Source organism: Crocuta crocuta, unplaced genomic scaffold, assembly GCF_008692635.1.
Source record: "Crocuta crocuta isolate KB4526 unplaced genomic scaffold, BGI_CrCroc_1.0 scaffold101, whole genome shotgun sequence".
Classification (NCBI taxonomy): domain Eukaryota; kingdom Metazoa; phylum Chordata; class Mammalia; order Carnivora; family Hyaenidae; genus Crocuta; species Crocuta crocuta.
Window position 1 is genome coordinate 3,412,210 of NW_027527956.1, and position 25,324 is coordinate 3,437,533.

At 38.3% G+C, this 25,324-nt stretch overlaps 1 protein-coding gene across 7 annotated transcripts in view; it reads right to left on the reverse strand.

The window, feature by feature from the left end:
- Positions 1-25,324, reverse strand: part of NETO1 (neuropilin and tolloid like 1) — a 125,216-nt gene that overhangs the window by 3,762 nt on the left and 96,130 nt on the right. Inside the window, exons 8-12 of one of the 7 annotated variants that reach the window (XR_013332329.1) lie at positions 20,230-20,343; positions 13,145-13,703; positions 12,099-12,173; positions 11,316-11,362; positions 10,581-11,216 (exon numbers count right to left, since the gene is read on the reverse strand). Coding sequence is in view for 6 of the 7 variants with exons in the window: in XM_077752683.1 (XP_077608809.1) it covers positions 12,113-12,173; positions 13,145-13,703; positions 20,230-20,343 (734 nt within the window). In the remaining variant the exon portion in view is untranslated. Of the gene's footprint in view, positions 1-757; positions 2,307-10,580; positions 11,363-12,098; positions 12,174-13,144; positions 13,704-20,229; positions 20,344-25,324 lie in introns of those variants that run through there. The other 6 variants (XM_077752681.1, XM_077752682.1, XM_077752680.1 and 3 more) reach the window with 6 other exon arrangements.

A 25,324-nucleotide genomic window follows, 5' to 3' on the forward strand; every position in this document is an offset into this window, starting at 1 on the left:
GCCACCCAGGCGCCCCCCTAAAGAATGCTTTCAAAAAAAAAAAAAAAAGAATAAAAAAAAGAATGCTTTCAAGGAGAATCGGTGATGTTATCTCCATCATCTGTCCCTTCTCTCTCCTGTTTCTGTGCTCACTAGGTTAGAAAGATTTAAGTCAGTGACTAATATTTTCCTTCCCATTTACTAAAATCAATAAGTAACTTGATGCACAGTCAAGACTATGGCTCTGAGGGCTCCTGGGGGGCTCATTCAGCTAAGCATCTGATTCTTGGTTTCCACTCAGGTCATGATATCACAGTCTGTGGGTTTGAGCTCCACATCAGGCTCTGTGCTGATAGCTTGGAGCCTGCTTCGGGTGTTCTCTCTCTCTCTAAAATAAATAAATGACAAATAATTTTTTTTTAAAAAGACTATGGATTTTGTGTCCAGACTTCCAAAGTTTAAATCCAGGCCTCATGATGGATTAGTTACATGATCTTGGGAATGATATTTAACTTCTTTGGGCCTCATTTTCTCATCTGTACAATAAAGCTAAAATCTACCTAGTAAGGTTGTTGTGAGGATTAACTGTGCAAACACCTATAAGATACTTAGAACAGTGTGGTTTGCAAACTGAATATTTGCCAGTGGTTACTTATTTTAATACTTCAATGCACAGCTAGTGTTTGGTTGGTTTCCACTCCACTGAAGTAAATCTTGTTTTTCTTTCTTTCTTTCTTTCTTTTTTTTTTTTTTTTTGGTGCCTTCAAAAATGGCTACATTTGCTAGATTTACTAGGAAAACAGGGAGAAATGCATGTGAATGTTCTGGTAAAAATCCAAATTTAAGTGGCGTCAAGAATATTTTTTGTATGAAATTAGTTTACCATAACAAGCTATGGTTTCATCTGATTAACCCAGAAAAGTGGATCTTTTCTCCTGTAGAATCGCTAACTGCCAAACACGGCAATTTAAATAGACCACAGACTGCGTCAAAATTACTCAGTTCACCTATCAGCCACATTTAGTTGTTTCCCTGCTCCGTTAAGATAAAAGTTGGTTGGTTCAGATTAAATTAAATTAAGTTCTTTAATTTAAGAATTAAAATTCTTACCAACAGGTGATTGGATTCGAAGGCACTCCCTGTGAAAAACTGAACTTATAAAATGTTCACTTTGCAAGTTCTATGGCTGATGAGTTAGAATTTCAATTACTAGTTCTCCTAGGAATTGCTCCGAAACTTCTAATACATCCGAGTGAGGCCTCTAGGCTCTCCTGAAGATGTCAGTAGGCCAAAGTTGCCCAGCCATTTTGAAAACAAACAAGTAAACAAACAAAAACAACACTTTATTCCTGGAGAATAAAGATCCACAAGAATTGGTTATGTGCACATAAATGAATTAAGAAGCTGCCTGGAGCTGGCGAGGTTTGGAATATAAATTAGAAAGAGGATCCATAATGGTTTCATTTCAATGTCATGTCCCTACAAATATCCCCCCCCCCCACTTATAAATCTCAACAGGAATTGAGGACTACCCACCGCATGAAAGGGAGCTCCTGTTCGTTATAAACATATGCATTATCATCATATAAATTTGAATAGCTCATGCTATAAAACTAACTCAGAAGTAATTTAACCAGTGTATGAAATTGAACTGGACAACGCTTCATAAGCTAGGCAAAGAATCTCAGGGCAGAATTTTAAAATATTCTGAACAAGGTCCAAAATGCCAGTTGAAGTCCATCTTCATCCCCCAGCCAGGAAAACAGAAAACAGAACGGGTACGTTGAGAGGGAGTGTGATAAAAGGAATCTGTTCACAGGTTGGAAGGTCGGGAAAACACACCAGGAAATAGGAGGGAGCACAGAGATCACACGCTGTGTGAAGCCTGACCAGTCTTCAGACTCAGGAAACACAGGGAACAAAGGAGGGTTTTCAGAATCTGGAATCTAGAAGGTGTCCTGTGGGGGCAGGGCTCAGCGATCCGAGGAGGGCACGCCGGGCCGGTGCGGCTGTGTCTGCGGGACACTGGGGGGTTTGGTTTCCCGGTGACAAGAGAGACTGCAGTCTGTTGTCAGGCTCAAGCGAGACGCTCACAGCACACGAACAGGGAAGAGAAGCAAACGGCAAGTCCTTGAGGTCTTGAGCTGCCTTCGAATCCTCTTCCTCTACCTTCCGTTAGGAGCTCTGATTGGGGACCAGCTGGCAAAGGAAATGGCCAGGGTGCAGGGTCCCAGCCCCGGTAATTCTGAGCAGTCCATCCGGAGGGGACAGAGCAGATCTCACCAACAGCCACAGTCCTTAAACACGTGATGCCTATTTACAAGCAACTGAAAGGTAAACGTCTGGTCAGAAAATACCCACATAACTTGTGAAAGTCTCCATATCAATGGGGGAAAAGCTCGGCTATACAACGTGAACAGAGAGTATTTGGTCCCAAGGGCATTAACATTTTACAGAGTAGTTATTAATACCAGGTAATGACTTCATCTTTTTTAATACGTAAAGAATGTTCTTTCAGAAAGTGGGGCAAGTGTATCATAGGAAAACGTGTTCATAAGATACATCATGACAATGATGATCTACCTGGAAAAGTTGTGTTTTAAAGAGCGGTATTTTTAAAAAGACACTTTCATTCATAAAGTTAGCATATGTGAGAAGTTAAAAATCTTTAAAGACTCACAGTTCCTAAGTATAGAGAAGTTAAAAGTCATGAATGACACACAGTTCCTAAGTATACTGAATTGGTACATATTCAAGCAATTCTATTTACATGGTAGTCTAAGTTTGGTTCTTCAAAACTTACCATTTTCTTATTCGTATTGTGTGTGTGCTTGCTTGGAAAGCAGAACCTCAGATTAGTTTGTTGTTTGTTTTTTTGTTTTTTTTGTTTTGTTTTTAAGCTAGTGTGCCTATAACAATGGTTACTAAATAGTACTTCTTTAGGCTTACTTTATTTTTATTTATTCTTAATGTTTTTTAAGGTTTATGTATTCTTGAGAGAGAGAGACAGACAGACAGACAGAGAAAGAGAGAGAGAATGAGTGGGAAAGGGGCAGAGAGAGAGGGAGACATAGAATCTGAAGCAGGCTCCAGGCTCTGAGCTGTTAGAACAGAGCTTGACATGGGGTTCAAACTCACAAACCATGAGATCATGACCTGAGACAAAGTCAGACTCTTAAAAGACAGCCACTCAGATTCCCCTCTTTAATTTTTTAAAAAAATGTTTATTTTTGAGAGAGAGAGAGAGTGAGTGGGGCGAGGGGCAGACAGAAAGGGAGGCACAGAATCCAAAGCAGGCTCCAGGCTCTGAACTGTCAGCACAGAGCCCGACACAGGGCAACACATGAACTATGAGATCATGACCTGAGCCGAAGTCAGACACTTAACTGACTGAGCCACCCAGGTGCCCCTCTTTAGGCTTACTTTACAAACTGGTTTAGTTCTAAAACTTCTAGGAGGAAGGGCTAAGAAATACAAGCCAGGTGTCAGGTCAGGAGAGTGCTGCTGTCACAAATAATGAAATTCATTTATTTTTAAAATAATTTTTCTACTCAATTACTCATTTAACAGACACACATTGACTATGCACTTAACAGTTATTTTGAAGGATACCCAAATTGGTCAGTCCTGACGATTGTCTTCCAACACTTAAAGTCTAAAATTTAGCAGTTCTCAATGACATTTTTTTGAAGTTTGTGTATTTATTTTGAGAGAGAGAGATAGCTCGCACACCTGTGTGAGCAGGGGAGGGAAGAGAGAGATGGAGAGAGAGAATCCCAAGCAGGTTCTCCACTGTCAGCACAGAGCCTGACTCATGAAAGCCGAAACCCTGAGATCATGACCTGAGCCAAAATCAAGTCGGATGCTTAAGGGACTGAGCCCCCCAGGCGCCCCAGCATATTATTTATACCGTATCTGTGTTGGTGTCTCTTTCAGGGTCATCCTTCCTTATGCCACACGGTGGCACATTAAGAGCTAATAGACACTGTCTGATCCCTTGTTCTTTGAACCTAACTAACCACCACGTTCCATTTGGACCCATCATTCGTGATCCCTCATTCACTGATGTCAGTGGATTATTGCCTTTGAAAGGTGAGGTATTTCCCTGAGCAGACCAAACCCTTGGGAATGCCAAACACAGAGCCCTCCTGACTCATCAACAGTGCCTGGTCCATGGATTTATAAAGGTGTCACGTACTGGAGACATCTTTCCCACCCAGGAGAGCAAACTGGTAATGCACAAATGTGCAAATAACAGCCCCCACATTGGTAAAACAGGTTTCCTGTTGGTTGTTTATGGGCATCACTAACTCCGAGTCTCTCAGCAACTCTTTTTCATTAGGTGTAGGCTCTCTCTTTCACAGATAAAGACCCCGGAGCTCAGAGGGTTCCAACAGCTTTTTGTAAGAGTACATAAGTAGTATGAAGTGAACCTAAAATTTGAATTTCATGTTTCCTGTTGAAAAGGGATTCATGAGTTTTAGTGCATTATACCACATTTTATATCACCATCGTAGTTAGGAGACTACAGTGGTCTATATGCTTGCTTACTCACTATTTACATAATCAAATTTATATTAAACAATTCTCTAGCATTGAAAACAGGATTTTCTTTCAAGTGTTAGTATTTCTGCGTATATTTGATGACAAGGCTTAGAGGGTCATTTAGGAGCTCTGGAGTTCAGTAAGATGATACAATAAAATAAGCATCCAAGAAAATGCCATTCCCTTGAATAACAATCAGTGGGTTCTGGAAGTCAGTCATCTCACTGTGAATACAAGAAGACTAGAGATCTTTCTTCATTACTGCTCTTGATAGATGATGCATTTGTTCCATGTCAATTATAAATGAAATTTACACATGCCTAGGAAAAATTATGTATTTATAATGTATTTAAGGATATACAGAATATCCTCCGATGCATTGTCGTTTGACCCTTAAAATCTCCAGGGTGGAGAGATGTTGCTATAATATATATTTTCACAGTTGAGGAAACACAAAAGGATGGAGTTACTATGAATATGAATGAACTACTTTCAGCAAAACGTACTATATTTACTCTTCGAGGGGCATATGCACATGGGTGAGGATTGCTGGCTGATTCAGGTATTAATCAGCTCTGAGTAGGAGCCAGATTTATCATTCCCAATCATGCACTCTTGGAAAAGTTAATAAAACTATTTTCAATTTCCTCATATATACAGTAGAGTAACAACCATAACAAGAAGCATTGCTATTATTAGTGTCACAACTGCTAAGATGACCAAAAGAATATTTAATTGTAAAACACTTGGAATGGTGTTTAGCATATAGCACTTAATGCATTGTTTAGATATCCAATTGTAATCTTGAAACTTAAAAAAATTGGCACGAAATAGAAAAGCAAGACATATATTTCTGGATATCTACCAACTGGTTATTCTTTTTTAGTGTTTTGTTTGTGTATTGTTTCTATTACTGTTACTTATTCCAGTCTCATTCAACTGGACAAACACATTGGTGTCAGAGGATTCAACTTAAAGTATCGCTCATAAACCGTATCATGCTATAAAGCATTGAAATATTCTCCATGGAAAAAATATGAACTCCTTTAGATGAAACTGCATGTGCTCAGAAATCATGATGCAAATGCCAAACTAGTCTTCCAACTATATTTACTCTTTCTCCTTTTATCAACTCCTACGCTCCAGCTAACTCAAATAAATTACAAGGCCTCCTGGGACCGCTCCCTGCTTCCACTTCTCTAGGTGAAAATCTCTCTTTGCCCCACTATTTGATGGCCTCCAACCTTCAAAAGTTGCTTAGAAGGACAACCATTCAGTAAGCCTCTCTTGATCCCCTTGAGAAGATATTTGTAGCTCATATTTATGCTACTAATTTCTTTATCACAAAACATCATGTGTATTACATTCTCTTGACAAATGAATATATTTTATTTTCCATTCAAGATCATGAAGAGGGAACTAATTAGCGTAAGGTGAAAAACTTGGCAAATAATTTGGGGTTTCATTATTTGATCTAGTTCTTCTAAATACACTTTCTTCTGTGAAGCTCCATAATTATGTCCCCCAATAGATTGCTGCCTTTTCTTTTTCTTTTCCAAAGCATTTATGAAAATCCCAGTATATAGATTGTATAAGCTCAAAAGAGGCTGGCTATGTTCATGTTAAAATTTTTTTAATGTTTTTTATTTACTTTGAGGGAGAGAGAGAGAAAGAGTGTCATTGGGGAAGAGGCAGAGAGAGGGAGAGAGGGAGAATCCCTAACAGATTCTGACAGCACTGAGCCCAATGTGAGGCTCCATCTCACAAACTGTGAGGTCATGACCTGAGCTGAACTGAGGCACCCAGGTGTTCCCAGCTATGCTGACGTTAAACTTAACTCATGAGAAAGTGATTAAACAATACAAATTTTATAGTGTGGTATAATAGAAATATTTCCCTTTAAATAATTTATACATTATATGTTCTCCTCACTGCTATATTTTGTGTCTATACTTGTAATTATTAGCAAGAGAGCAAAAAAAAAGAAAACTTTTCAAAGAATGAACCAATATAAAATGGCATGCCTCAGAGTTTGGAGAGGCAGTATGAGCTGGGAACAGATGAGAATATGTTGACTGCACAATTGCTACGAATGTAAAGCAGTGTAAACTATACAATCATACTGGTACAGGAATAAAACATTTTCGGGAAACAACCTTAGATTCTGGGAAATGATGTAAGTCAGAAGCAGGGAGACTTTATTTTCCTACCTTGAGGAATTAAAGATATATTAAGAGGGCATTTACTTCTTTAATAATGTAGAAAGAAGTACAGAACTAGAGGCCACAATAAAAACTGATGAGATATAATGAATGTCTGACATTGGTCACCAATGTTTGGTATTTCTAGGACACTGTTAGATTTATTTGAATGTTATTACTCAGTTAAAGAAATTGTAGTACAATGTAAACAATTCATTAATAAAATAAATCAGGATAAATCTATGTTAACAAAAGGGATAAGATTTATGGAACAAGATTAGAAAAAACACAACTCTGGCTACTTTTACAATATATTTTATTTTGCTACTTTTTAAAAAATTTTATTTACTTATTTATTTTGAGAAAGACAAATACAGCATGAGTGGGTAAGGGTGGAGAGAGAGAGAGAGAGAGGGAGAATCCCAAGCAGGCTCCGCACTGCCAGCACAGAGCCTGACCTGGGGCTTGAACTCAAAAACCTTGATATCGTGACCTGAGCCGAAATCAAGGGTCAGATGTTTAACCAGCCGAGCCACCCAGGCACCCCATTTTACTACTTTTTTTTCAACCTTTAAGAGAGGAATGTGAAATATTAATTAAAGTGATAGGAGATTTATAATAAATTCAAATCCCGATTTTTCTATTCTTCATCTATTTAACAATTTGCTGACTGGGCCCTCTGTGCCCTGAGCGTGACAGACAGAAACAAGCAAAGAGGAGAAAGAATGGCTCACTAGATATGATATCGAAACTAACTCACCTCAGCAAAGTAGGAAGAAACTGAAACTCACTTTTCAAATCATATACATTTAGGGAATTTTAAAGATTTTATTTATTTAACCTCCCTCCAGAGCTGGAATCTGACAGGACATTGTCATCATTGAAATATACAAACTTCATAATAAGATAAAATGCTATCATTTATTTCACCACCAAAACATAAATGAATAAATTATTCATCATTACTTTAATTAAGGTAACAGGACCCAGTATCATATTTTGTCATTTATGATGATATTCTGAGGTCAAGGAAAATCGATTCATGGGATTTTTTAAAAAGCTATCAAATTTGAGAAAAACCCAAATTCCTAAAGGGAAAATATAGAAAAAGTTGATGCAACAGCTTATCTGCATATTCATTCAGCTTTTGTCAAAGACCTAACTTTAATAAACAGCAAGAATGACAGTTTATGGAGTCAGACCCATTAAAATATTTTTAGTGGAAATAAAATAATGCGAAACAGAAAAGCTGACATTTCCACAATGTGGACTGTTCTCCTTTAAAAGTTCAGTGACATTGATCTATACTTGTTTATAGCCACGTTTTGATTGTCCGATAAGTGCAAGTGAATGATGGAAAAATCAAACATTACATATGTCTGCCTGGCTATATGATGCCTAGAAATTGCCCGTATATAAAAGCAGGTCCCCAAAAATAGTATTTCCAAATCAGTACACCTGTCTCGAACTAAGCAGCTGAAATGCACTTGGAAAAAAGGAAGAGGCTGGATGCAATGTTCACAGGTGTTGCATACAATCAGGGTATGTCTCCTGGTGTTTGAAAGTAAATTCAAAAATATAATAAATAAAAGGAAAACAGCTTTTTCAAATTAACTAGCATACTGTGTAATTATGCTTTTGAAGAACATCTTATGGAATTAATAAAGCACTTGTGTAAGTACTATTTGAATTCACTTTATCAAAAAATATAATTATTTATTAAAATAACTGGATTTGAAACATCTTGAAACATCGAGAGTACTGAAACATCTCATTCCTTACCGACAACGTGTCTCCCCATTGGAACTGGAAGGTAGATGTTCAGGTGACAGGGTCTGATATGCCAGTAAGCGGGAGTGTTTAAGATACTGATAAATTTCAGTAGTGGCTTTTAAGAAGCCGCCCCCTCACCCCGGGGCCTCCTGGGTATCACGGACCCCCACGCTCTCACGCTCCAGCACCTAGAGATACTCCGAGGCCCAACAGGATGCCTCCAGGTCTCTGCTTCAGCATCGCCACTACCTTCTCTTCTGATTCGTCAAAAACGTGTGTAAATATCCTTAGCTTGACCACCGAGAAGACCTATTCTTCACTAGCAATATTTTTGTTTGCCCCCAGAGCTGCTGTGCCTTAAATGTAAAGAAGAAATCCGTCTTCATCATTTTACTTAGTGTGGTTGGACTTTTCATTGCTGCTGAATCCCCATTAGCAGATTTCTGGTGCAAAGATCTTTTCAGCAGTGAACCAGCACCTCAGAAGATTCTGCAGATTTGGGAAGAGCTGCCTGTGGACCACTACAGGGCAAGTGGTTCACTTAATTTATTTTCCTTTTTTTGTTTTCTGTTGGAAATAAATCTTGATATATATATATGTATATATATATGTATATGTATATACATATATATATACATACACAAATATATGCATGTGTATGAATATATATTATACTTTGAGATTATTCATACATGTATATCATACTTTTTTGAGATTAGTCATTCAAATAGTAAAGGGCCTATGAAGATTTCTAATAGAGAAAGTAACATAAATATGGCCAATCACTTCAAAAATAACCTGTGGAGGCATTACATTTAAATTAAAGGGCATAAGAGTTTGCATGAGATTAAATAAACCAGCCAAGTCAAAAAATAAAGGCTACATTACCACATAAGCAGTGTGTATAAAATATGTAGCAAAACAATAAAAATAATATTTCTCTGTCTTGTTCAATATCGTTTTCTATTCATCAGTTTATCACATTCATGGAAATGATTATGTGTATTGACTTTTTTCAATATAGGCTATTCAGAATTGCTTTGACAATTCTTTAATGTTTCTATCATAAAATTTTATTTTCTTTCCCAAGTAATTTTTTGGTAACATATATGAAATTGAATTCCTAACAGGGATGTATGCAAGTAACTCATCTATGGGTCTGTAAAGCCTGCTTGGGTCACAAACTTTGAACTGTGCTGGACTAGATTGCTTTACTATTAGAAAGACAGAATTCTATAGAATTCAGCAGTTTTGGGAGATGTTGGTAAGCAGATTGATAGTAATTCTGATTTTTAACGTTTATTTTCTAAGAATACACATTCGATAATTAAAAAGTACCATTCACTAAATCAAAGTTTATAGAGTGTGTATATAATTCAACAGCAAGTAAATATATCATATGGTTTTACTTTATTTATATTAAACACATCATGATTAGTAAGCTTTCAGGTAGTATTTGTGTGCCTCAGTATGAGAGCAACTCAGAATGGTATGATGTGGGGCAAAGGAGGACTTGTGATTTTGAAGCACTTAAAAAGATTTTCTTATTCTAAAAGGAGAACATATTCCATAAAATTTTCAAGATCAAATTTTAGAGAAGTAAGCCTCAATACTAAAAGACATCCTATAGCCTAACAGGTAGAAAGAGTTGATATAAAGTGTGCACTTATGTAAGTCTGGTGGGGTTTTTTTTTCATCACTCTAATAGAAGAAAACATTTTTCTTAACTCAAGTTAGGAAATTATTATACATTTTTTATATATCTTTATATCAAAATTACAAGTAGCAAGCATATGACACAAAGGAATGTAAGTGTAACAGCAGTACTGAGGATGCATGCTTTTTACAATGTGTCTAATAAAAAGGATAATTTCCCAACTCAAATATCCAGTACGGACATGCAGGGTAGTTTCTCACACTGTCAATTCAGTCATATTGCTAAGTGCTTCATCAAAAAAACGTTTCTATTGAAGGGTATGAATGGTAAAATACCTGATTTCCAAAAATGATTTCTGAAACTTAGTGTCTTCCTTTGATATAAAACAAAAAGGAAACTGGGGGGGGGAGGGGNTGGGGGGGGGAGGGGGGGGAGGGTGATTTGGGAAAGACCAAGAAAAAAAATGAGATGTTTCTTATTGCAATCTAGTTATTTTTACTCAAGACTTTCAGCTGCATTTAATCAAAATACAACAATAGATGGTGAGAGTCCACAAAACCTCTAGCTGGTGCTCCCATGGTCCATATTTTCACTTCTTAACTGTAGCACGTTCAAAATCACCCAGGAGCGCACTATTCTCAAGTAGTCTATCTAATGAAAACAATGTACATGTAACATAAAGTTCATCTGAAATCGTATTTTTCACATATCACACAACGTACAATCAGATAATGAGGACATAAAACAACATGGAAACGAAGTGAAACTAACAGCAAAAATAAACATTGGGGTAGTCTGAATCAGGAACTAATTTCGTCTTCAAGTTTCCGGTAAATCTCAAAATGTATTTAAAAACTAAGGAGCACTTGGTGGCCAGCAACCAAATTACGAAATGAACATATCATGTGCAGCAGGGGTGTCTTGCCGAAGGAATAACAAATGTCTGTAATTCTTAAGTTTGGATAAAGGCAGTGGAATGAATTTAGAAATACGTCCACTTTTCACAATTCACTATAGAATTTTCTTTTCACAGTCCCCATGTTTGTATAAATAGTTCTTCTCTGAAAATAAAACACAGTTAAAACATTTTCTCCCAATGAAAAAATGCATACAAATACACCAATTTATCAAGGTACTATCGAGCATGGAAATGCATTCACCTAATTCAAGAATAGTTGATAGGCTTGAAGTGTTTTGAAGAGTTTAGCTGTCAAGCAAATTTAATTGGAGACAGATTAGTCCAATATAGATATAGATTATCAAGTGCTAAAAGTAAAGCTGCTATGATATTTGATCACAAAATAGATGTACACACAGACCACTAGTATTTATGGAACATCTGCATTGCTAAGCATTCAAATTTTATATCATAAAATTTGATTTCATAGATTTTGACATAACATGCTGCATTTAATCTTGGTGAAAGAAGCTACGTATTCATGCAAAAATAAGAGTGCACAAATTGTAGAAGTACCACCAAATACTTAGTGTATGAGTCTGAGTAGAATACTACCAAATGAAATCAGTAAGGAAATTACCAACTTTATATATTGACTTCACTTATATTGAGAACAACTCAATTCTTTTTATGATGAGAAACTTGCGTTTCTTCTGATCCTTTAAAAAGAGTTTACTAGGCTCTGGATTTTAACTTTAGAACATGTAAAATTTAACTTCCTAATTTAACATCCTTTTTAATGACACTGCAGCACAATGCTTGATGGGAAGAAGATGAATACTGATTTGAAAGAGAGGTATATGAAAAATCGTAACTCCGTTAGCATTGAATCCATTATATTTCTGGTTATGAAATATTATGAAACATATATCTCAAGAAATTATGAATAAAGAGCACATTCCCTAAAAAATCAACAAGACAACTGCAACAAAACGAAACAAAACAGAGTACAAGGTGGGAGAAGGAACCAAGGGCATTTGCTTACCTTGAATTTTCTTTTTAGACCCTAGTTGTGTTGTATTCAGATTCATGTTTGCTTAGAGACCCAATGAGGCAGAACCTGGAATGTTATGGCTATTTCATTCAACAAAGTAATATTTGCACAAAAAATAAATATCCATACAAATATTTACTTAAAAACATTCCTAAAAATTCATAAAACTGTGGAAATAGGTTTCTTTTCCAACAGCATGCAAACATATTAAATCCACTAAGGTTCTGAGGGTGCATAATGAATTGCAAAAGCATGTACATTTATAAAACAAACTAAATGATAGTCAACATGCAAAATAAAACGTAGGTATTTTGGACTGGGGGATTTAAAATAGTTTTTTTATCTAAATTAAATTTTCTTTCCTCAAAATTTTGACTGATTCTATGGCTAATAATTCAATACAGATAATAGTATCTTTCAGTTAAAAGGAAAATGAATCAAATGTTGCTACTATTGCTTTCTACATTTAAATAGAAATGTTTTGTATTTTAGCATACCATACTATTCTATGCAATTTGTAACGTCAGTATCATGTGCAATGTAGAAAAAAGGATTTTAGTATTTTCATTTTCATACAAAAAATAAAATACATTATATTGCAAAATACGTTATTTTTACATTAAAATTATTCAACAAGATGGGTTAGCCATCTTGGTAAGGCAATTACTTCCACATATTGTTTCATCTCTGAAAATATATTAAATGTTGATGAGAGCAACAATTACGACTATGTGGAAGCCAATTAGCAAGACATCTTTACGACAGAAATTAAGACCATAATCTGTGTAGAAATAAGTGAAATATCTTTGGTCTGTGTGTGCTCACACACAAACACCTATGTGCGTCAACAGGGTTTAGGAAGGGCATGGATAGCACTGGAAATGAAAAAGGCGAGGAAAAAAAAATCGAGATACTATGGCTTGAATCGTTAATAAAAAGAGAAAGTGAAATATGCAGATCAAACTAGAACACAACATTCTTGGAGGCATTTCGGTCCTCAGGTTATAGTGGTCATCAAAAAATCTACTGATACTGACCGCTGCACGGCTTTGTCGTGTCTGGACAGCCTGTGACTCGTCGTGGGCACCTCCTCAATCTCGTCGATGTCACAGGCATCCGCGGCATCCTGCGAGTAGTTGTGTTTCATGACGAGGATATTCCTCCTGTTCATGGGCGGGATGAGGGGTTTGATGGGCTGGGGGGGCATCTCCGTCAAGACAGAGGCATCTCTTGTGCTGAGGTTACTGCGGCTGCCCTTTGTACTGGACACCTGTGACCCACAGTGGTGGTCGTGAACGCACTTGGACGAGGATCTCCGCAGTTTGTGGTAGTTTTCAAAGTCCTCGGCCACCTCTGCAAAGTCAGCTGGAGCTCCTGCCCCTCTCAGAGTGCATAACTCATAGTGCGGAGGCTCAAACACCTCCTGGAAAACTGTCTGCTCAAAGTCCGATTTCCTTTGGACATATTTTTTACGAGGCTGTTTGATCTGCACAATGACAGAAATGATAATAAGGATGATCACAATGCAGGAAGTCACGCCAATGACAGTCCCACTGCTGTTGGTGAGCTGGTCCAGCAGGCTGGCTTTCCTCTTCTCTACAGGTTGAGGAGAGTGAAAACAACAAACAAAACAAGAAACAATCCACCGCGTATTAATATGGTAGTCAAAGTGCAAAGGGAGAACTTTAATAAGAAGTACGCTCAGCACGGAACCCCTTTAGAGGGGAGCACGTCTTCAGAAGTAAACAGAACGTGTCACTTTTCACGAGGGCCCTACCTTCCACCTGAGAGACAGACCTCCCATTGCCCAGCATCCCCACCTTTAACATCAACGCATGTGCGGAGAAGGTGTTGGAAGGCCTTTGGCATAACATTTGGGAGTGGATTAGTAATGTTAACGACAGTCAATTATTTATTTTCCTTCTCATTGGTGTAAGGAAACGTCCCAACCTCTTCCACCAGTGGGAACACAAACTTACCTATATCATTTCGAATGTACTCCTGACATGGTTAATTGAACTCAAAATAATAACGCTATTCTGACATCAAAAGGTAATTAAATTTCATGACGGACACTTCTGGAATGGTGCATGATGCCTTCTGTGGGCCTTTTCCCCAGTGAAACAACCATAACGGGTAAAATGGATTTAAATATAGATAGATAGATAGATAGATAGATAGATGATAGATAGATAGTTTCTGGAAATTATCCTAATGGAAACAGCAAATGGAAGTACATTTATTCAAGAAAATTTACTAAATTTCATTAAGAACCGTGAAAGTCTGGCCTTTAAACCCACTTCTCCCAACCCCACCGCAATTCACCATGATGGACCCTTACTTAGGGAAGTTTCAGACAACTGCAGTTTCCTCCGCCTGACCCTTGCCTTCTAGAGCTACAGTACCCCCCTTGAGAAGCAAACCACTAGCACTTCTCACCACCCCACTGAATCCCCAGCGCAGGCAGGAGACGCTGAGTTTGCAAGGCCCCCATTCCCCCCTCAGCCCCCCGTTGGTAGGAAGGAAGGTCTCCAGCAGGGACAGCAGGCTGGGAATGTTTGGCTCTAATTACACTTGCTCGAGCTCGCTCATAGCGTCGGTCTGCCTGGAGAGGGAAGCTGAGAGACCAGAGGTTAACCCCCGCCCCCCCCCGCCCACAGTACCCTATTCATAAAGGAGGAGTGTTAGTTCAAGAGAAGTAGGTCACTGCCCCCGCCTCCCTTCATTGCTCAGAGCAGTAATGTAGACGTTTTGCCCACAAAGAGAGGTAGGTCAAGAACAGAGAGCACCATGGCTTTCTCCAAAGAAAGTTACACTTTTAGGCACAGTGTAGAGAAGTTCAAGCCTAAGGATCTCAAAAACAGCAGACATTTTCTGGTAACAATTAAGAGGAGACTCTCAAGCTCCTCAACAGCAACCAGGCCAACCAGAGAACAGGGACAAGTTTAACAGAAAATGTCAGGAAAATAACTGGTAATTTAGAACACATCATAAAGGCTGACTTCAAAGACCAACCCCACGACAGAATGGAATTGAATTGGAACAGATCTCGAAACAAATGATACTCCTGGGAACTGTCCAGAGTAACAGGACAATCCTTTGGCACTTGGGGACTGAGACGAACAGCTGGGTGTGACACCAACCAGACAGAAACGCCACAGGGAAAGGGCGGTCAGAGAGCACCTGACTCCACCATGACCGTCTGAGACCGCGGCATGGGCTCCGTGCAGCAAATCAGGGACAGACATCACTGAAACAGGCCAGCCAAGTCTATGCTTACAAACACGTAAACAAGAAAACAGAGGCAGCAATAAGCCCAGGGGACGGAGAAACCAGCGTCTAGAATTGCTACCGTACATTATTTAACATGAAGTTTTCTTTTTATTTTATTTACTTTATTTTTTAATGTTTATTCTTTTTGAGAGAGAGATACAGCACGAGCAGGGGAGGGGCAGAGAGAGGGGGAGACACAGAATCTGAAGCAGGCTCCAGGCTCTGAGCTGTCAGCACAGAGCCTGACACGGGGCTCGAACCCACAAACTGTGAGATCATGACCTGAGCCGAAGTCAGATGCTTAACCGACTGAACCACCCTGGCGCCCCTAACATGAAGGTTTCAAAAAAATATCACAAGGCATGTAAAGAAACAGGAAAATGCAATTCCTACGTGGGGGTAAAAAAGCCTTAGAAAGGGCCAGACATGAGAGTTGGCAGACATCGAGACAATGACTGCAAAGCAGCTGTTATAAAGTATGTTCGAGGAACCAAAGGAAACAATGGTTAAACAGGATAAAGAAAAATATGAGGATAAAGCCTCATCACATGCAGGAGAGCAATGAAGAAACAGAAATTCTCAGGGGTGCCTGGGTGGCTCAGTCGGTTGAGCATCCGATTTCGGCTCAGGTCATGATTTCGCGGTTCGTGAGTTCGAGCCCTGTGTCGGGCGCTGTGCTGACAGTTCAGAGCCTGGAACCTGCTTCAGATTCTATGTCTCCCTCTCTCTCTCTCTGCTCCTCCCCTGCTTTCTCTCTCTCTTGAAAATAAATAAACTTTAAAAATTAAAAAAACAGAAGTTATAAAAAAGAAAAAAAGTAAAAAATCTAGAGTTGAGCAGCATGGTCGCACAAATCAAAGCTTCATTTGAGTGACTCAGTGCTACATTTCAGCCAGAGGAGGAAAAGGCCAGAAAACCTGCAGTTAGATGAAGGAACATTATGCAGTCGAAGAAGACTAAGAAAAAAGTTGCAGGAAAGTGAGCAGAGCCTCAGAAGAATGAGGCAAACCATCAATGGCACTAACATCATGGGATAAGAGTGAAGTAGGAAAGAAAGAAAATAACAGACATAGTCAGATACATGAATAAAGGGTGAGAACTTCCCAAATTTGATGAACAAATCCACATTGAAGGGTTTCAACAAATTCCAAGTAAGATAAATGAAATGATACCCACACTCTGACATATGAGATTAAAGATGTTGAAACAGGGAATTTTGAAAGCAGCAAGGGGGAAATGACTCATCACAGAGAACAGAATCCCAATCAGAGTAGCAAGTGATTTATCATCACAAATTTTGGAGGTTAGAAAGCAGAGGGATGACATATCTAAGACGCTGCAGGCAAAGAACAAAACAAAACAAAACAAAAACTGTTGATCAAAATCTAATATCCAGCATAACTAACTTTTAAAAATGGAGATGAAATAGACATCTCCAGGTAAAGAGAAATAAACATCATTTAATGCCGAAAGGACTACATTAAGGAAAATATTAAAGGAAATTCTTGGGGTTGAAACCAAGAGATTCCAGACAGTAATTCAAACCCACATGAAAAAAGTAAGTAGAAAATGAATTAAACAGACAATACTGCCGATAAAGGCAATTATATACATAACTACCAAGGACAGTACAGCTCAATATATATTCTACCTCCATCCATTCACTTTTTAAAAGAGTAATATCATATGTATAAAGGGGCGCCTGGGTGGCTTAGTCGGTTAAGCGTCCGACTTTCGCTTAGGTCATGATCTCACGGTTCGTGGGTTCGGGCCCCTCGTCGGGCTCTGTGCTGACAGCTCAGAGCCTGGAGCCTGTTTCAGAGTCTGTGACTCCCTCTCTCTCTGACCCTTCCCTGCTCACGCTCTCTCTCTCTCTCTCCTAGAAATAAAAATATTGAAAAAAAAATCACATGTATAAAATTATACTGGTGGGCCTTTAACTTGTAATATATTTGGTATTAATAGTACATGTGAGTTTAGTAGGAGCAGAACTCTCTTGGAATAAGGAAATGTTACCAGACGGTAATGTGAATTCCCAAAAAACAAAGGGAAAGAATCAGAAGTGGTAAAGAAGGTAAATTCATATATATTATATGAATATATACTTGCTCTAAAATATATATAAAGTGATAACAGTGATGTATTCTTTGTAACATACATAAAAATAATATGTACAACTGTGATAGGTAAAAAGGAAGAGAGAACAGAGCTATATAAAAATAATGTCACTGGGATTAAATTAGTATAAACCTGAACTATATTGTGAGAAGTTAGGCTGTATGTTGTAACCCCTAAAATAACCACTAAGAAAATAACTCCACAAATCCATTAAAAATCACTAAAGGAATTCAATGTTACACTGGAATATATTCACTCAGTGCAGAAGAGACAAATAAAGAAGAAAAGAGGAACAAAAAAAAATACATGGGACACAGAGGGGGCAAGAAAGTAAAACGACCATTGTAAATCCAACTACGTGTCAACACCAGCTTTAAATGAGTCGATTAAGCAATCCAATGGAAGAGCAAATATTTTCAGAATGGATCAAAAAGTGAGATGCAACTATTTCCTCTATAGGAGGCATACTGTATATTCAAAGACATAGATGGGCTGAAACCAAAAGGATGGAGAGGGATTGCAATACAAACTGTATTTAGAAGAGATCTAGAGTGGATGTGCCTAACAGACAAAATACTTCGAAGCAAAAAGTTATTAAAAACAAGAAGATCATTTTATAATGATTGATAAAAGGGTCAGTCCAACAGGAAATTACAACAATTTTAAACATATATGGACCCAACAACTAAACTCAAAAATACATAAAATGAGGGGCGCCTGGGTGGCTTAGTCGGTTAAGCGTCCGACTTTCGCTTGGGTCATGATCTCGCGGTTCGTGGGTTCGAGCCCCGCGTCGGGCTCTGTGCTGACTGCCAGCTCAGCGCCTGGAGCCTGTTTCAGTCTGTGACTCCCTCTCTATCTGACCCTCCCCTGCTCCCAACTCTCTCTCTCTCCCCTAGAAATAAATAAAACATAAAAAAAATTTAAAAAAAATACATAAAATGAAAGCTTACAGAAGTGAAGAAAGAACAGTTCAACCATAATCTTCAGCGAATGTTTTAAAAATAGATAAAACACGGTAGGAAATAAAAACAGAAACGGAAGACTTGAGCAATGCTATAAACCTACATCTGTAGAACAATCCACTTAACAATGGCAAAATGCATTCTTTTCCAGGGCACAGGGGACAGTATACAGAACACACCGTATGTTAGTCCATGAAACTAACTCCAGTAAATTACAGGCATACCAGGTTTTATTACACTTCATCTTACTGTGCGCTTCACAGATACTGTGTTGTTTTTAAAACAAAACTGAAGGTCTGTGGCAACCCTGCATCGAGCAAGTCTATCAGCACAATTTTCCCAACAGCATTTGCTCACTTTGTGCCTCAGCGTCGCATTTTGACAATTCTCGCGGTATTCCAAACTTTTCCATTATCATTATATTTGTTATGGTCCCCTGGGACCGAGACTTTGACTTGCTAAAAGGATTGATGATGGCCAGCACTGTTTATTTAGCAAAAAGTATTTTTTTAATTAAGGTATGCACATTGTTTCTATAGATATACCGCTCTCGCACATGTACTAGACTACAGAATAGTGCAAACAACTTTTATATGCATTAGGAAATCAAAAAAATTGTTTGGGTGGCTTTATTGTGGGAGTCTGGAATTGTGTCTCTGAGATGAGCCTGTGATAATAATCGAACCTGTAAAGGTGTGTTCCCCTCTAAAAGAGAATGAATTAGAAATCAAACTAGTGGTTTTGGCACCTGGAGAAGATAAGCCTGAAACCTCATAATGCGTATCCATTCACATTCTCTTGCATCTGCTCTCAGGCTGAACAGTCCTTATACATGTGGGAACCAATCCCATTAGGCTAATAAAGCTTATAACTACCAGTCATCAATAGTACCAGTTTAAGATTCTACCGCACAAATCACTTAATTTCCTATCCATCCATTCAGAGTGGCTCCTTGAATAATCATCTACTCCTACCATCAAAATAACTGAGGCTGGGTACGCCTTTCTCATTAACTACATCAACCACGGCTACCATGCTGATTCCTGTCTGCTTCTGTCCACCGAAGATGGTCGAATGATGATATTGGACTTTGAATGTGACAGAGTTAATTGCCTGTTCCTTTTTCTTTGCAAATCTGTTCATATTGAATGTGAATAAAAGAATATACCTGGCATGTTCAACTTAACTAAAACAGGGAACATTCATGACCAAGCCAAGGACTGCTATCTACATAGACAGATCTGTGTACACAGGCTAGAGAAGGGAGCAGGGGTGCTGGAAGGTATTTTCATTGGAAAGGAAGAAAAACATTTTGGTAACAAAACTAGAAGTCGAGCTAAATGGCTGGGAGTACCTGAAAGCACAAATGTTCCTTTAACGCACTTGACCGCTAGAGTCTGTGCACACTATCCGATGGAGATAGTGGAAGAAGGGAGAAGTGCAAGCAGAGGTGAAGGGCACTAGGTCTGATAGGAAAAACACACTGCACTAGAAGCCTCATGTCCACCCCATGGCCTTGCAGGCTCTACTAAGATGTCTCTAATGAACATCCAAGTGTCAAGGGTACTCTACTATGCGTTTATGAATTCAGAAACTTCTGGTGAAAGCAAAGAATAAGGCTTGCAAATGAATGATCAAATATACATGAAAATTGAAGCAGTCTATAGACAGTCCATTTTTAAGTCTAACACATCCAAACATTGTAATAAACTTCTTCCCACTCTACGGGCAGAGAAATTTTGCAAATTTTAAGAACCGATCATTACCTTTACAATGATTTTCGTCCCAAGGGTACACACAGTTCTGGAGCCCATTGCAGACCAGTGTATTGTTAATACACATGTTACTATGACAGAAGAATGTATTGCCTTCACAGGGGGCTAAACAGAAAAAAAAAGAAACAAAGAAAAATGTTATAACTGTGATTCAGTAGTCAATCACTCAGAATACAAATCTAAAAACAAAAAGATTAGGATGAGAGTTTGCGATCAAACTGAGATAAGCAATCCGACATTCCATTCTCAGGTGCTGCCATCATGGTCATTATTTCCTGTGTTGGGAACAGGGTGGGCACTTCTCTACATGTGCTTAGCCTATAAAGCCAGCACAAGAGGGTTTCTATCATAACAATGAAGTACATTATCTATATGGGTTCTTTTTTTTTTTTTAACTTGGTGCGTTCATTTAATAAAAATAAGTGCCTACTGCATGCATAACATTATGCTTTACACTGGAATTCTGTATGTATAAATTTAGTTGTATTATGCAAAAAGTCTTAATGTAATTAATTAGTATAGAAATCATTTTGTAAAGCATATGCTTACAAAATACTAATGAAGAAAGTATATATTAAACGAATCTCTATTGCATTATTTCAGCATGTGAACAAAACAAAGAATGTCATGGAAATTTGGAACAAGGGAAAATTAATGCTGAACAACATAAGAAAAATACATATTATTCCCATCAACATTTAACATCTACATGGTGATGACATTAACCTATTTTCATGTATTTCATACATTCTCACACCTTTATGAACAGTAGTCCATGATCTCCAGATTACGAGGCTCATGTAGGGTGCGTAAAGTAAGAATGCCCAGAAGGTACACAATACAAAGATATGAGAAATAGTATGAATTTAATGTAGCAAAGTATAATGTTAGATAGGACTTCAGTATTAGGAAAATACATTTCTTTATATACCCAATACTGAATTAGGGATTATAGTTCACAGACTGTGCTTTAATTTTTTTATGTTTTATTTATTTCTGAGGGAGAGAGAGAGAAAGAGAGAGAAAGCAGGGGAGGGTCAGAGAGAGAGGGAGACAGAGAATCTGAAACAGGCTCCAGGCTCTGAGCCAGCAGTCAGCATAGAGCCTGACACGGGACTCGAACCCACGAACCATGAGATCACGACCTGAGCTGAAGTCAAATGCTTAACCGACTGAGCCACCCAGGCACCCCACACAAACGGTGCTTTAAAGCTAACTTTTGTTTTTAACTTCATAATGATCCCACATATCTTATAAAATGTGATTTTAGTGTTCTATGGTTCTTTTGTTCAGTAATCATTCTAAGATCCTTTTAAGGATGAGTATCCTAGGAAAGCATATTAGATACAAAACACATAATTTACAGTGGTTAGAAAATCAATCATTAAAGATTTATTAATGATCAGTGATGTCTAAGTGCCACAGTCATGTTTTAATGACTTTTTCACCTTCAAGACTATACATCAACAGGTATTTTAGAAAGTTACCTTTTTTAAGTGCATTTGCTATATTAACCAAAAGTGTCAGGCAAATAATTTGCTTAAGGCAACTTAGGATATTTTAACCCTCCTAGAGAAATCCTAACCAAAAGAAAAACAAAAAACCAAAAAACCAAAACCCAAAACACACACAAAAACAAAACAAAACAAACAAAAAAAAAACACACTAAGACTTGAAAATCGGAAACATGGTTAAGATACAGCTAACTCAAGCAAAGGGATTCCTTCTGGCTCTCCACGTCCTTCCCCTACCTTGCTTTCCAGAATAATTCCTTCTTTCCTTGACTTGAGTTTGACCCTATGGTCTTAAAGTCTGGCTACAGATTTAAAAAGATGCAATAGTCATTTTGGGGAAAATACACATTAAAAGGTAGAAAATATGAAGTCAATTTGAAAAGAAAGTATCACGTTTAACATGGGCTAGTGACTTGTTAAACATCACGTAAGCCTTTTATAACAAACTTTAATGATCTGATATATTATTGCAAAAATCTGCTCTTTAGTGAGGAGCTAAATTTAAATTTCTGTAGTCAACCATAATGGCTCTTGCAGAACAGATATGGTCTATTAAGCAGATAATGAATGTTGTCAAAATGTGTACACAGAACAAGAAGGGAGTTTTCTGCAAATGGAGAGGCTATAAAATGCTTTAGTGAAAAAACATAAAAAAGTCCTTAGAGACTGTGGTAGTTCTGAAAATATAGTAAAATTATATATATAGAAATATATATAATTCATAGTTATTGGGGTGCCTGGGTGGCTCAGTCGGTTAAGCATCCAGCTCTTGATTTTGGCTTAGGTCATGAGCTCATGGTTCTTCCTGAGTTGGAGCCCCCATGTTGGGTTCTGCGCTGTCAGTGCAGAGCCTGCTTGGGATTCTCTCTCTCCCTCTCTCTCTGCCCCTCCCCTATGCTCAAAATAAATAAATAAACTTAAAAAAATGAAAATGCAGTTATCCATGAAGTAAAGTATATCTTTAAGAGAGCGTAAATACTTACTGCCCTTCCAGGATGAGTTGGAAAAATTACCCCAACTGCTATTAAATAGGAGGTGTTAGCTTTGACAATTTTAAGTATGTGAATAAAAATGACTCTGCATTCTGTAACTGAATGAAGTACAACAGAATACTGGTAAGAGCACCACAATGTGAATTCCAAATTCTCCCGATGTGATTTTGTTTTTATTTCTGCTGCTTCACAGTTATGAACATGTCTTATAAACGACAAACCCATGTGCCAGTATCAGTCATCTTTAAACACTGGCGATTTAACTAGTAATGTGACAGGTAATCCGGACTCCAATAAATCACATTCCTGACACACTTCTTTACATCCAATGATTAGGCAAATGTGCCGCTTAACTGGGATCATCTCGCGTTTTAAAATTTTCATTATTGCAGGTACTAGTCCATCTCTTCTTTCTTACTATTGCCAGTATTTACAGAACTGCTACGCAAACAACAAAGATAAAAAAGCAAATCTTGCCCTGGCTAAGAAACAAATGCATTACAACTTACACTCCTTGAACAAAACTAAATTTTGTTTCATAGACAACGCCAAAAGTAAGATAGTGGCTCTTGAGTCTTCTTGCTATTGTATGTCTGAATATTTCTCTCCTATAAATGCAGATTTGCAGGGGGCCTGGGTGGCTCAGTCATTTAAGTGTAGTCTGACTCTTGCTTTCGGCTCAGGTCACGATTTTAACAGTTCACGAGTTCAGCCCCAGCTCTGCGCTGCCGGTGCAGATCCTTCTCGGAATTCTCTCCTTTCTCAAAATAAATAAATAAACTTAAAAAAAAATAAATGCAGAAATGCAAAGGTTCATTAAAGATTCTTATTTCTATCTCCTGCTGAAAAGATAAAATGGCACCTTCCTGCTTCCCAAAGCAGGCTACGTTCTTCTTGTGTTTTCAAGACCTGGACTCACTCTGCATACCGACCTTCTTTCCCGTAACCCTCAGCACACACCTGATCCCCGTGGCTCCGTGGCCAAACACAGTGCCTTCTCTCTCTCTGTCCTGGAATATCCTTTCTCCACGCTGTTACCCAAATCATATCCGCACCGTATTGTCTGTACAGTTTTGAAATATTACTCCAAGCTACTGAGAGAATTATCTTTTTCTTAAATCCTATCATACTTATAATTTTTAACAGAGCTTAGCACTTAGCATATGCTTATCATCTTTCCCCACATGTTCTTTGAGACTAAGGGCAATGCCTTTTAAAATTTGTCGTTTTTAATCTTTTATATGGTTTAACGTTTCTAGGTTTATGGGAAATGTTCCACAGATGCGTTTAACTGACTACTGAGCAAAAGGTTAACTCCATCCGGGGCGCTACCTGAGTCTCCCAGAAAGAGGAAGACGAGAACAGGTATGTCGACTAGTGGAGACTAACCTTCCCTCCAGGTGAACTCGGATTTGTGATGGACTCAGAGACTATATCTCAGCATCATTTCCTTGGCTCTCTGATGATTGCTGATAAAGACACATTCTCCCAGTGAGCAGAGGACTCGTTCTGCTTAGAGCTTCGATGTACATTGTCACAAGCTCTTGCCTCTTAAAAACCAGCTTCCTTATTTCCTAAAATTACCTGGAAGAAGCTCAAGTGACGGGTAGGATTTACTCACAAAAACGTGGCAGCTAAGGAAACGATGCTCGCGGTTCAGAGTACCTCACATGCACAGTTTCCATGATCAGAGAGTCTACTTATTTCTGGAAGGAGGTTTTCTGTTGTTATCAGACTAGCAAATAGGGCTTCCTACTGGCTTTGAAAAATGACACGGAAGGAACTATGCCCATGGCTTTTTGTCTCTGAACTCCTTTTAAAGTGTGCTTAGGTACGATGACTACAGCTCTTTCCATCTCGCTTCAGTAGAAGGGTTTATGGAATGTCACCATTTTATTACCCAGATGCATTGCTTAGTATTTATTCTTAAGGAAAGAAAAGACAGAAACTAGTGGAACATTCTAGTCAGCCAAAAGAACGTCGTGTGTGCAAGCACAGTGTTGCTCTTGATTTCATAACATATCCTAACAGTTAGGAACACCTAACTGTTCCTTGCACCAACACAGATACATTTGGCAAAGCATTTTTTTTTTGGGGAGGGGGCTATGTAGGAGACTGGGATGGAAGGGTCCTGACAATACTACTGTGGGCAGAGCTGGGTCTTGGATGCAAGGAGTGATAATCCCTAAGGAAAGACTCAGTTATGACATCTGTAAAATGGGGATAAGGATAATACTTACCTAAGTGATTTAACAATGCACAGAACTTAGGATAGTGTCACTGATGGGTGTGCAAGCCACATATGGGTGTGTAAGTGTGAGCCGCTCTGGAAGGGGAACGTCGCACAGGAGCCGTGGATTCACAATGTCTGAGACTGAAACCCAGATCCATCACTCCCGGGTTGTGTGCAACTTGAGCAAATGTGCCTTAAAACTCCCCAGTTTCAGTTACATCTACATGGGGGGGGGAGGTGGAAGGAGTGTGGAGGGTGTGCCAATCTCATCTACCACCCACAGCTGGGAAAATTAAATGTGATCGATCCTTAAAAACTGTAACTGCTGTTGTCCAACGTATAAGCAC